Genomic DNA, 13,001 nt, shown 5'->3' with positions numbered 1-13,001 from the left:
AAAGTTTTTCCTTTTGTTAGAACTGTTACAAAACAACAAGAACAATGTTCGAAAATCCATCAGTTTATACAATATGAATGAATTCTTTAATATTATATTGGTGAGGTAATTCGAAATTGTAAATAGAGTTTTAAAGGACACATAAAGCTCTAAAATTTAACAATAGGACAATATGAAATAAAAATATTTCTGACCACCTAATAAAAATTATAACTGTAAACGAATAACAGAGAGCACGAAAAAAGCATTGATTAGAAGAGGAGAAAATATATTATTTTAAAAGAAAGAAATACTAAATCATTCAATTTTAAATGCCCTGTATTTAATATAAAAACGATAAAATAAAAACGAATTACAGTGACGCGATACAAGACGTATGTATGGTGAGTTTATGCATTTACCGACTCAGTGCTGTCAAGTGTAGCACTCTAGCGGCAGCTCTTGAAAGTTTCTGAGCTCTTGCACCATCCCAGTAACAGTAACATGAAGCGATAAATCGAATGATTTCTGTATTTGTTTACGTAGAAATCACTTGATCGTTCCTTGTCTCAAGCTGACACGTTTTGGAGCAAAAAGACTATTGATTAATATTTTATAGGAATCAAAATTTTCACGAGATATAATTTTTAAAGCTCTTATAAAAATTGAAGAAAGTTAAAATACCAATCTTTATACCAAAGTTTGTTTTGGGTATGGTAAGCCGAATGGAAAACAATCCTATAACGAGAGTTGTATTACGGCAATATTATCCACTATTACGTGCACCACTAGAGTGTCATTGCATAAGTCCATGTACCTTACACAAGCCCGCAATCGACAATGGCGCAAGGCAGTGGGTATCAAGCAACGTCAAGCGTGGCTACTGCTTGGATGGGTGACCGATGAGTGAGCCTGTGCTTGCAAGCAGTCCGTCTGACCTGCCTATTGTGATGGGTTCCTAAGTCACCTCTAAGTCGTTTAGTTCTCAGAATAAAAGTTGACGGGGGCTTCTTAGCCCTAAAATTCCTCTATGAAAAATTATACACGATTTAACCATAAAATAAAATTTAAGGTCAAATCACTCACCCATCATGATCATGGCCTCCAAACAGGGGCATTATCGGTAATATATTTCCTAAGATCGGCAAATCATATTGAGAGGGTCCAATCCGCATAGTACTAGATGCAGCAGTTGTGTGAGATTCATCAGAAAATGTATGTTGATTACCACCTATACCCAGTCATATTTGAGATGATATATAAGTAATAGCGATAGTGATATTAAATAATCTGTAACGACTCTTGGCACTTGTTTGACTTCATCAGATAAGAAAATTGTTGAATGCTTTAATGGAGGTGTCAACAGGTCCCTTCTAGGACAATAGGCTACGGCACATATTCTTGATCTCAATCATAGCTATTGGTCGAGTTGTGGTCATTACATCACACAATTAAATAGATCATCAGGAATTTGTAATCAAATAATGAAAATTATGCAAGCGTAGGTGATGAAGATTTATATAAGTTTAACTTTTCGTTCTAATATTGACTTCTTCACTAGGGGATCCTTTCCCTAAAGGCATAATGTGTCCAGTACTTCTGTGCTTGAAAAAAATTAATTTCTCTCATCTAAATTTGTCTTACTGTACTGGTAAAAGCCAAAAAGTTCGAGTTTATGAAGAAAACTATCTGAAATCTCAATTATGAGATTGGTCGAATCAATAGGAGGATATATTACTCCCATACGCTCCTCGTTCTACTATGAATTAGTTTAAATAATAAAGGGATCATCATTCCTTGGCTTTAAGTTTATTATTGACAATGCACGTTAAAACCAAATAACAGGATTTCACAAATTTACCATCTACGTAACACAGGTAGAACAATACGTTTTTTTCAAGAATTGGAATGGTGATGAACTCTCCATTCGAAGAAAACGGAACCAATTGGTAAGTTTGTACATCAAACATATACCTTCGGTTCGTATCCATCAAAAATTCACAAACTACATGAATGATACATGCACAGTTTATAGAACCTTTTGTACACCGCGGAAAGTTGACAGTTGAGGAAACAATGAATATCGCCTAATCAGTAGCATACAATAGTGAGTTTATCACTGTATATTTATTTATGTTTGCGTATGTATTATGGAGTTTTTAAATTCATGTAGAAGAGGAAAGCCTCCAATTTTTGGAACCTATGATTCTATTTTTGTACCATAACAACCTAGGAGCACGCCACACAACATATTGCATGGCAGGCTTTGCATGAAAAAAGTCATTTAGGTCACGGCTCATTTAATCTTAAAAATATGTGGTCGACAGACAATGGAAATGCAGCACCATCGTGGAACTTATTCTTGTCTATGTAGACATGGAGTTTTCATTCAGAATTATTTATATTTCTTAGTTAAAATATTTATTGCGATATCTTTTCCACATTCATTTTACGTTTTCGTTTATTAAGGTGTGCTTCATAGCACTGTTAAAATAATAAAGAAGATCTTTTTGCTCACTAGTCCCAAGATCTAGGTATATTCCAAATGCAATTTGTAAACCAGGCACGTTGAAACTTACTTTATCGTCCAACCTGGTTCAATAAGGCAATCTGAGTGTAAATGAAAAGTAACTCTGTCTAAGCCCCCGCCTTAAAAAAGCTTCCTGTCTCTGTCAGGTATCTTATTTTGGGACTGTTCAGGCTCCAAGAGATTTCAGTCTCTAGGAGCTCCTGTACTCTGTCAGGCTCCGACCTCTAGCAGGTACCGGCCTACGTTACGTCTCGGCCTCTGGAGCTCTCAGTCTCTAGGACGTCCCCCCCCACTGGTGGGCGTAGCCTCTGGCAATTCCATGGATCTGATTGTTCTTGGTTTCTGGCATCTCTCAGACTGGAGCTCGAAATATTCTGGTTTTAGCCAGTTTCCGGCTTCTGGAAGCCCCAACTCTCTAGAGCCTGCCGACTTCTGGCATGTCAGGTCACTGGAAACTTCCGACCTTTAGAAACTCTACTCTGTTCTTTTAGGGCTTCACTCACTTGTCTGGAAATGCGCTGAAAAACCATAGTTGACTTTTACCGTATAGAACGTTGGCACCAAATAAGATTTAAAAATTTTCTACCGCGAGATGTTTATTGTATTTATATGTACAGGGCCTTTATCTCCATATCTTTAAAGAAGGTTATGGATTTTCCTGGATTATTAATCTTTCTGTAGAATGAAAAGTAAGTCGGGATTATCCAAATACTATGTATTCGGAGTAATTGTATACATTATGGACGTGAGTCTCCGCCCTCTTGTTTTATACCAGCAAACATTATATAGGGCGTTAAAACGTATCAGGAGGGCGTGTTACGTAAGAGGATGTCCATAAAATAGTCTTAGCCCTAGATACTCACCCCAATGTATCACAAGCGTCCCAAACCCCCCACAGTGGCAATATTTATCATGTAGAACGTGAATTTCAATTCAACGTGAATTTCAATTTTAATTCAGCCCGTCATTAACACTCGTTCAAACATGGGAATGGTTTAAATCATATTATTATTATTGCGTCCAGTCTTATACATAGATTGTTGTAGTATCTTATGTGATAAAGTTGTAAAGTTCTATTTGATCCTTTTTTAACTGCATGAATGAATATTAATTCACATTTTACAGAAACTAAAATTAGTTTCAAAGACCTGTGATCTAATTTTACACGTCTGCTTTTGCTATTTATAATTTGTTTATATTTTGAAGTTCATGCACGTGACAGAATATTTGGGATTATAAATTAAAACATTAAAAACTACATTTTATTTTTACTATGTGAGGGTGATTTACGAGAAAGGAAGAAGTGACCTTATTAAATTGTTTTTCACCTCCAACAGTAGCAGGGGGCTAATCTAGCTGCTGTCGGTTCCATTCATCTTGTCGAGCTTCAGACAGCTTCTTATTGGATCTGATAAATAGAGGTTTTGCTGTTACCTTGATCTCAGTTTTTTTAATAAAGTGAAGATAATGTCAATGTTCTATTGATGACCAGGCAAACATCAGTCTCAAACAAAAATAGAAGACACGTTATTCGTATTAAATTTTTGACGAGTTATATTTAGGAACTAAGATGATGTTTAATTTGATTTACATTAGAATTCCGCTCTATAATTGCTGTTACTTAGTAAAGGATACAATAAAAGTAAAACTTTACTGTCTATACAATATTGTTTCTATTGTTTACAATTCAGAAGATTTAAGGGGTTATTTATTGAACTTGTGTAATTTTTATGTCAAACATAACAATGAAGTATAAATAGTGTAAATGTTTATGCTTCACCATTATATTTGTATATCAGAAGCATAAAACACCTGAGACATTAAAATAATGTTAGAGTTTAAAAAGAATTTCTCAATAACTGAATATTAATGTATACCTTATTTATTACATATTTGTGATATTTTTCATTATATTGTAGAAACAATAATGTTTTTTTAATAGTTCTCTCTCAACTAAAAAATAAAGGGGACCTTTATGAAAGGGGATTAGCATCGTTGCAACCTATTGTTATCCTTAAGTTTATTAAACACTGAAAATTAGAAAAAAAGCGCTACAGTCTAGGAACCAAGAGCCAATTTGCATAATAGAAGCAGAAGACCTAGTTTTGTACACATAACCTGGCTATGGTAGAAAGGGTACATTCAATGTGAATTTTGAGTTTGCTTCAGTCTACCTTCTTTTCACTGTAGTGCAAATCCTAAAATTTGACACTATCAAAGACTTGACTCCTGGTATCTGGGACCTTACTCGTCTAATAGTGCTTTATTATCATGTCTAAAACATCATAGTGCACTCAGTTCTTAAATTTACTCACCTAAATGACACTAAATTTGAAGTCTAGGCGTTAATAATATCGAAACGATGCGAATAGTTTGCTTTAAGATTCTTCGTCGCCGACTTTTTTTATCTCTTCAAACGAACCTGACTCCGGTCTGTTCTCTTCAAACAAACAGTTTTAGCAGTCAAGTCTGTAACAGCGTCAAAAATATTGGACGCTGCACTAAAATGGCAGTCGATTCAGCCAAACACAACCTAGTCATTCTTGAAATCGATGAAGGAATGTTTTCTAACAAAGTAGTCCATCAAGAAACCACAATGGGAAGTCATCAAAAGGGTTAAAAGTATAAAACGGTAGTCGAAATAATCTTTTGGATCATATTTGTTATAGTTTGATTCATCTTAAATCCGAACATACATAAAGTTATTTTACCGCCATCCTAATAAAGAAAGTGGTTAAAAGTTTAACCCGATTCAAATTATTATTTTCAATAGTAATTTAGAAAGTGTTTGTTAAGAATATTTAGAAAGGCGAATGAGGTAATATTATTTACCAAATAGTCAAAGTTATTCTTCAAAATCCTTTAGTACTTTCTAAAGATGTTTGTATTACGTCTGAGGCCCGTACGTAACGCTATTACAGAACAATACTGAGTACGAGAATAATACTATAACCTCAGTTGTAGTAATAATTCTTTATTCAGCTACAAATACGAGTACTCGCTACACACTTCCTGCTTGTGCCGTGCCTCCAAGGCTGTTTACATAATATTGGAGCTTGCAGCGGTAGTGGGGGATCCGCGGTACTTTCTACAACCTCCAGTCAGTCCGCAATGGTTCGTCTGACTGTTGCTCTCGTCTGTGCGTTGTGTCCTCTGCTGGCCGTCCATGGCGCGGGTAAGTGGGATGACTCCGTAGTGATATTATGCGTAGTTAATGTTAACTTCATTCCGTATTTAATGTTGTTCTATTTACATTTTACTGGTCTATTATTCAATGCAGAACACATATTATTGCGTGCGTACCTGATTTGATAAAATACCTACTAATTTAAGTGATTACATTGATGTAGGTAGTGGGTACATCAAGAGTTCTGCTTTACTTAAAATTAAGTTGATCGGATACAGCACGTCGATGAACTAGATTTATGAAAAATTTCAAAATACAAAAATATCGTAAAAAAGTTAGACGCAGTACAGTACCGTGGAGCAGAGAATAGTAGTATTTTAATAAGTATTTATGTTGAATTTAGTGAACACAATCTTTATGTTTAAACAAAACGTTTAGAGTAGTTTATAAATCATACATAGATTATATAATAATTCTGGAATGCTTCCTTCACGAATAGGTGGCGAATTTTAATAATACTCTCAGTCAAATTGTTCTTGTAGTGGATTTTCTCTTCCAAAATTACGCTAATTAAAATAATTCTTATCCTAATAATAATATAAATGTGACTGTGACTTTGTTTGTTTGTTTTGTTTTCACACGTAACCTACTCTACCCATTGTACTGAAATTTTTCATGGACGTTCTTACGGTTTTTTAGAATAATACAGACCTATTCTTATTTCAAAAATCTCTCCAAGCTTCACCCAACTAACAAAATAATCTCATCTTAGTCTCTAAAGTTGTTCCTTTATTGAATATATAATATGTAAATATTTTATATATATATATATATATATATATATATATATATATATAAAATAATAAACATTGTTTATACACAACATTTGATTACATTTTACAGGCTCATTCAATAAATATATATATATATATATATATATATATATATATATATATATATATATATATATAATCAAATGTTGTGTATAAACAATGTTTATTATTTTCAATTTGTTTATATTTGTAATGAGTATCACTCACAACAAGTAACAATTGAGAACTTTTAAACGAATTGAGATTTCAGCGATTAGGTACTACGTACTAAGTACTAATCTAACTTAGAAAATGTCCTAAAACACAAGACGGACAGAGTTTGATTTCGAAGACTCTCTTTGAAGCAGTCGACAAAAACTATGCTACATGAAATTTCGCTGGACTGTTCTTTTGAACAAATTACCAGCTATAAATGTTCTAAAATATTTAAAAACTTTTACTACAAATTTAAAGACTGATTTAAAAGACTGCCCTTCTTTTAAATCAGTAGCTTATCAAAGTTGTATTTTGACAAAAGTAGATTTCTCAGAGCTGTGTATGTGTTTATATTTTCTTGATTGTGAGAGATTCAATATCAGCTTTGGAACAAAAAAATAATAAGACCAGAGGAAATAAGAATTACCATAAATATGCACTTTTTAACATATTTTATTGATCGTGGGAACAAGGCACAGTGAAATTGGCGTCGGAAATATAATTCACTCGAACCAGAAGTACTCATACAAGTGCAAAATTGCATGCGAAGCCGCAAGGTAACTGCTAGCATTATATAGCTTCATAATATATCTGTCCAAAACCGACGAAGGATCCCTGAATTCTTTCTTATGAATAAATCAATACAACGGAGTATATTAAGGACTCAATTGAAATCAACAGAAGTGAAACGCTTCAAAATAAGATTTAATACTCTTTGATATTTTCACCGGAAAATACATTTTCCTATACCGAACCTCTTCCTTAGACTAATAGTTATGTACCATTTAAATTCTCTAGGACATTTCTATCAAGAAAGACGGACGGACAGATAAAGAAACGTTTTTAAGAAAGTCATGTCGGGTCAATGTCGGGTATAGTGTTTCATCACTATAGACACATAATGATGAAACACGGATTGCGTGTTAATTTTCTTTGTTTGAAGGTTATTTTTGACGATGGAAGGATTGTGAAGGAAACAGGATTTTTCCGGACATTTGCCATCGTTCAGTGAAACAATAAATCAGTAACACTACGTTTCGAGATCTGCAATCTGATCCATGTCGTAGGTGGTTAGTAGACGAATGAAGACGTTTCATTTCATTTATTTCCAACGGCAGAACCACATTACATAGACGTAACATATTGTGTGAAGCATTGTGACCTGTATTCCGTAATTCTGTTTTAATGATTAGTGTTTTGTATATTTTTTTATTAAGTGCATGTTTAGAGAGTTAGTGAAGTTGACAAACAACATGTAGGTTGTGATTCCTGACTTAGGCGTGCCACAACGCTTTGGTAAGATTTGTTTATTTTAACCTAGTTTGTAATATTATGTATTAGGTTAGTTCTTTACCTGAAGAAGAGATCGGATTACAGATCTCGAAACGTAGTGTTACTGATTTATTGTTTCACTGAACGGTGTTAATTTTGTTAGTAATAGTTTCGTCAGTTTAAGTTTAATACTTTGTTATAAAGACGCCGCCTATAGAATCCTAAATGCAACCGTATAATTAGTTCAGTAAGAAAAAAAGTGTAACCGATTTTGTCTATTCTTCGTACGTTATTTATTTAATTAAAAATTGATTTTCTTAAAGTTTACGTATAATTTTTATTGGCTTATTTTACATCATTATCTTAAGAAATTAATTCTTTGCAAGTTTTGTTAAAGAATTTTACGTGTTTGTTACACATTTAACAAAGTTAATCTACTTGAAACCTAAATGAAACTTGTTTTTGGACACTGAATTTTGCGTATTTCTTCAGATATCTTAAAAATTACTGCAGCTAGAGGTCTGGTACCAATTTTATTCAATTTTTCAGTTCAATTTGCATAATATACATTAAATTTTACGTCCTGGGTAAGGCCCAAAATAATTTAATAGGGCTCCCTTTTAACTGTGGCACTGAAATCTGGGCGAAATCTTTTACCCTGTATAGCTCGCTAACTAAGCGTTTCTGGACCTATGTGTATATGAACTTTTTTCATTATTTTCACCGTAAGAACAAGTCCTTACAGTTTCTCCGTTTCTTCATGGGACACCCTGTATAATTAAATATTATTTTAAATATATATTTTAAAAGAGTACGTCACCACATACTCACTTATTAAGGAATAATGTTTTTTTAGGTGAAAATATCTAAAAGTTTCATCTTGTTTTAACGTAATTATAAGTTAATTAGTATTACATAATATCGGTTCACAGATAAACGTAAAACTGGATCATTATTAATACAAAAACCATAAACTATAGGGAGATTATACTCTTTTTTATCATAGGTGCAATAATAAGTTTTAATGTGTTAAAATAAAAAATATCAAGATTAAGTAATTACACAGAATGAGGGCAAAATTGTTCAACTTTGTATTCATCAACTTGTAGGTCATATACTGTCCTGTATATCTCCATTCTTCGTATTTCAGACAATTAAACTAATAGCTATATTCTTATCTATTAAAAACACTTAATTATCTAAAACTCTTTAATCTAATTTCCATTTAATAATGAATAGGTACAACGCCATGTCAAAGAACCCATATCGAAAGAGTTAGCGAACAGACGGACAGATAGGGAAACGTAAGTGTCTTTAACCTTTTTTACGTCGAGCGTGGCTGCTGCTTGGATGGGTGACCGCCTAAGCGATCCTGTCCTTCCAAGCAGCCCGCCTGCTCGGCCATTGGTGGTGGTTCGGAAGTCACTTTTAAGCCGTTGGTCCCCAGGTTAAGTGTTAGAGACGTCTTCTTAGCTTTAAGTTCGCCTGGTAAAATAAGACATCTTTAATTTACTTTTTACATTACCTTTTGACGCCAAACCCAATTTATAATTGTATTCTTTCTTGATTTAAGAGGAACCTTTCTACCAAGATTAAAGTCTCTGAGACTTTTCTATCATGAAATATAGCACAGGCGGACGAACAGATCGAGTTTGTTGCATTTTAAATTTGTATTCTAACCTCATTAGTAACTAAGAACTGCTATTCATTAGGTAATTCAAGAAAAACCTATATTTCAGTATCTAGAGCTTTCTATCCAGAGTTGGATGTGGACAGGTGGATAGACGAACAGAACTTACAACGACATGAATTTTAAAAGGCGCTTCTGGATAATTAAAAAGTATATATGTATATGATTATAAACCTTTTAACACTTTTTAAACGTTTTATTTTCATTCATATTATGAAAATAAAAAGTTGAAAAAGTGTTAAAAGGTTTACAATTATATACATATTTATCAAACACTTTTCGAGGCTACATCTCTAATATAAAAAGTATAGTTGGATCAAATATTCAAAATTGTAGCATATTTTTCATTTTCTCTTCAGTTTGTCACTCCATAACCTAAACAGACACAATACTTCGTACCTACTCAGTGATGATACTACAGTTTAATCGGCTAACGTCTATTCATAAAAGAAGTATTCAGAGCTTGTCGGAACTTTGGACTCTCATTGACTACAATTATGAAATACTAAACATTATAGTTTTGTATGGAAAGAATATAAACATTAACATTGATCTAAAATAAATCCTTTGATTGAGTAAATAATCTCATAATAACGTTTCTCTCTAAAACGTTTCTTTTTTATAAAAAGAAACACAAAGTAATTAGAATCAAGTATTATTTTGCTCCCTACAATTTATACTACACTTAATGATGGTTAAATAATATCCACTTTATTCACTCAATGATTTCGTGTAGTTTCGTGTTATTCATTTCGTGGGAGTACGATTCTCCATTATAGGTCACCCAGAAGTTATAAACATACAGGCAAGGAATTGTCTGTATCTTTATAAGTTTTGACAAATGAAAAATGTTGACATACACACGTACGAATATATAATATAATTAGTCGTACACATTTTAAGCACATTCAACAATTCCAAATGAGTATTCTATTTTAGTTAATGCTTAGAATGATAAACCATAAGATGTAGTATGAACAGTATACACAGCTGGAATTAAAGTAGATGAATAATATTATGTAGCGTATCGTTAAGTTGATATTGAAATATATATTGTAACGTTCATGCATTACTTTAGTTTCATCATAATATCAACTATACGAGTGTTTCAAATATGACTACCTAATATCGCAAAAATGTAAAACTCTGTTGTTGTAGGAATTTCTTCACTTTGTACACAATACCTTCTTTAACCATTTCGATTCGGAGGGTACATATTGAATATGCTCAAAACTTTCCTTATGTTAACCTTACCTCCTCTAAAAAGTTTTGTCTGTGGAGTTGGCTGTGGAGTTTTGACTAGGAATTGTTAGGTTTTGCCTGTTTTCCCAATGTTTACCCTTTCCTCGATTGGGGTTTGTCTGTGAACCATTTTGTCTGATTATATCAGTAACACATAATTATTTTTCTACGCGTGATAATTAGCTGTATTATTATTCTAATATTACTTTAAATAAAGTTCAAATCATTTAAGGAATTAAACATAATTAATCCAGCCCATATATCCCTGAAATTATGCAGTTATTATGTAATAGATATTTATTTATTTATTATAGCAATCTTATATTACATACACAATTCTTCTTATAAAACAAGAACCATGTTCTAGAATAATGTGAAGCACCTTTTTACAGACCCTGGCTGCTCGGTAGATGATAAAACGTTCCAGGTTGGGGAACAGTACGACGTTCCCGGTCACTGCTCCTACAATGTCTGCAAAGGTGACAACGTGTGGACTCAGGCTGCGTAAGTGTTTGTTCGACCTCTTAGTTTAGGAAAGTTGTCACTGATTTATATTGGCCATGTAAACAAGATGTCCTAGGTGGAACATTGTCTTATTTCTCTATTGCCCATTCCCTAAGAAACAAAAATAGTTTTGAAAAGAACATTATTTTGGATACAACAAATCATTTAATAGTTACTACAGCAATGGCTATAGAATAAAACTTTTGTTTTCAAGATGGCGGTATTTAAATGTTTGGGTACATTTTTATGTCGGGTATTTTACAATGTGAGTGTAAATTAAAAATTTCGTAAAACTGTAGTGATTCAAGCAATAATTATTCTTATTTATTCTTCCAATTTCCCTTAGGGTTTCTAGACGGGGGCTGTTAAAGTTATAGAAGGTTACAATTAAACCGAGATGAATATGTTTGCTAACATAATTTTGGGTTGATTATAACTACATAAAAATCCAACCATTTTTTCCCACTAGGAATGTGCAAATTAAACATCTAAAATAATAAAAACGAATTTTTAATATGAAATTTCGAGAAGATAGCTTCATGTGAAATCTACCTTTCCTATGACTGAGAAGAGACAGTTGAAGATCTAAAGTGATCTTATTTAAATATCCTATTTCTAGATGCGGTGCCATTGGAATTCCTAATCGTTGGGGCCATATCCCAGAGGACCCAACCAAGCCATTCCCCAAGTGTTGTGGACGTGCCGTTCCTCCACACAGTATCGTCCCAGATCTGCTGGACGATCTTCAGTGGAGTGACATCCTGGAAATATCCTACGATAGTGGGGTCAAAGCGGATCTTGGTAACGAGCTGACTCCGACCCAAGTGAAGAACCAACCGCAAGTCAACTACACAGCGAAACCAACAGATTTGTACATGTTGGCGATGGTGGATCCTGACGCTCCAAGTCGTACAGATCCCAAATTTAGATCTTTCAAGCACTGGCTGGTGGGCAACATCCAAGGCAGTGATATTTCTACTGGGGAAGTCTTGGCTGAATATGTCGGTTCTGGACCACCACAAGGGACTGGTCTTCACAGATACGTCTTCTTGCTCTTCAAGCAGCCTGGGAAACTCGAATTCGATGAACCAAGAGTGCCGAAGACCTCTGCTGACAATCGCCGTTCATTCTCAATCCAAGATTTTGCGAAAAAATATAAGTTAGGTAGTCCCGTAGCTATAAATTTATACCAAGCTCAGTATGATGACTATGTGCCAGTTGTTCACGCGCAACTAGGATTCAAAGCTGATTGATGTATTGAAGTATTATTGAATATTGTGACAGTGGTGTTTCCCATCAACACTAATTTTTGTATCGTTCTATCAATAAACATGTTTTCGTTTTATTGGTCTAGTGTGTTCTTAGTAATGTTATGTAATAACTGGTAGTTACTTGGATAGCATCAAGGTGTACCAATTATTCTTCAAGGGTTTCCAAGAAAGAAACACAAGGTAATTAGAATTAAGTATTATTTTGCTCCCTACAATTTATACTACACTTAATGACGGTTAAATAATATCTACTGTATTCACTCAATGATTTCGTGTCGTTTCGTGTTATTCATTTCGTGGGAATACGATTCCCCATTATAGGTATTTACTTGGATAGCATCAAGGTGTACCAATTATT

At 33.6% G+C, this 13,001-nt stretch overlaps 1 protein-coding gene across 2 annotated transcripts in view; it reads left to right on the top strand.

Annotated features, from left to right (window-relative positions):
• The window catches only part of LOC124353775 (protein D1-like), a 123,808-nt gene extending 110,975 nt beyond the window's left edge, over positions 1-12,833 (top strand). Inside the window, exons 1-3 of one of the 2 annotated variants that reach the window (XM_046803776.1) lie at positions 5,567-5,684; positions 11,261-11,372; positions 11,992-12,833. In XM_046803776.1, the coding sequence (XP_046659732.1) occupies positions 5,621-5,684; positions 11,261-11,372; positions 11,992-12,625 (810 nt within the window). In that variant the 5' untranslated portion in view covers positions 5,567-5,620 and the 3' untranslated portion in view covers positions 12,626-12,833. Of the gene's footprint in view, positions 1-5,566; positions 5,685-11,260; positions 11,373-11,991 lie in introns of those variants that run through there. The other variant, XM_046803777.1, reaches the window with a different exon arrangement.
• Positions 12,834-13,001: the final 168 nt, after the last annotated feature.

Source organism: Homalodisca vitripennis, chromosome 2 (genome assembly GCF_021130785.1).
Source record: "Homalodisca vitripennis isolate AUS2020 chromosome 2, UT_GWSS_2.1, whole genome shotgun sequence".
Lineage (NCBI taxonomy): Eukaryota > Metazoa > Arthropoda > Insecta > Hemiptera > Cicadellidae > Homalodisca > Homalodisca vitripennis.
Note: the sequence above shows the minus strand (reverse complement) of the source record. Positions and strands in the feature narration are given on the sequence as shown.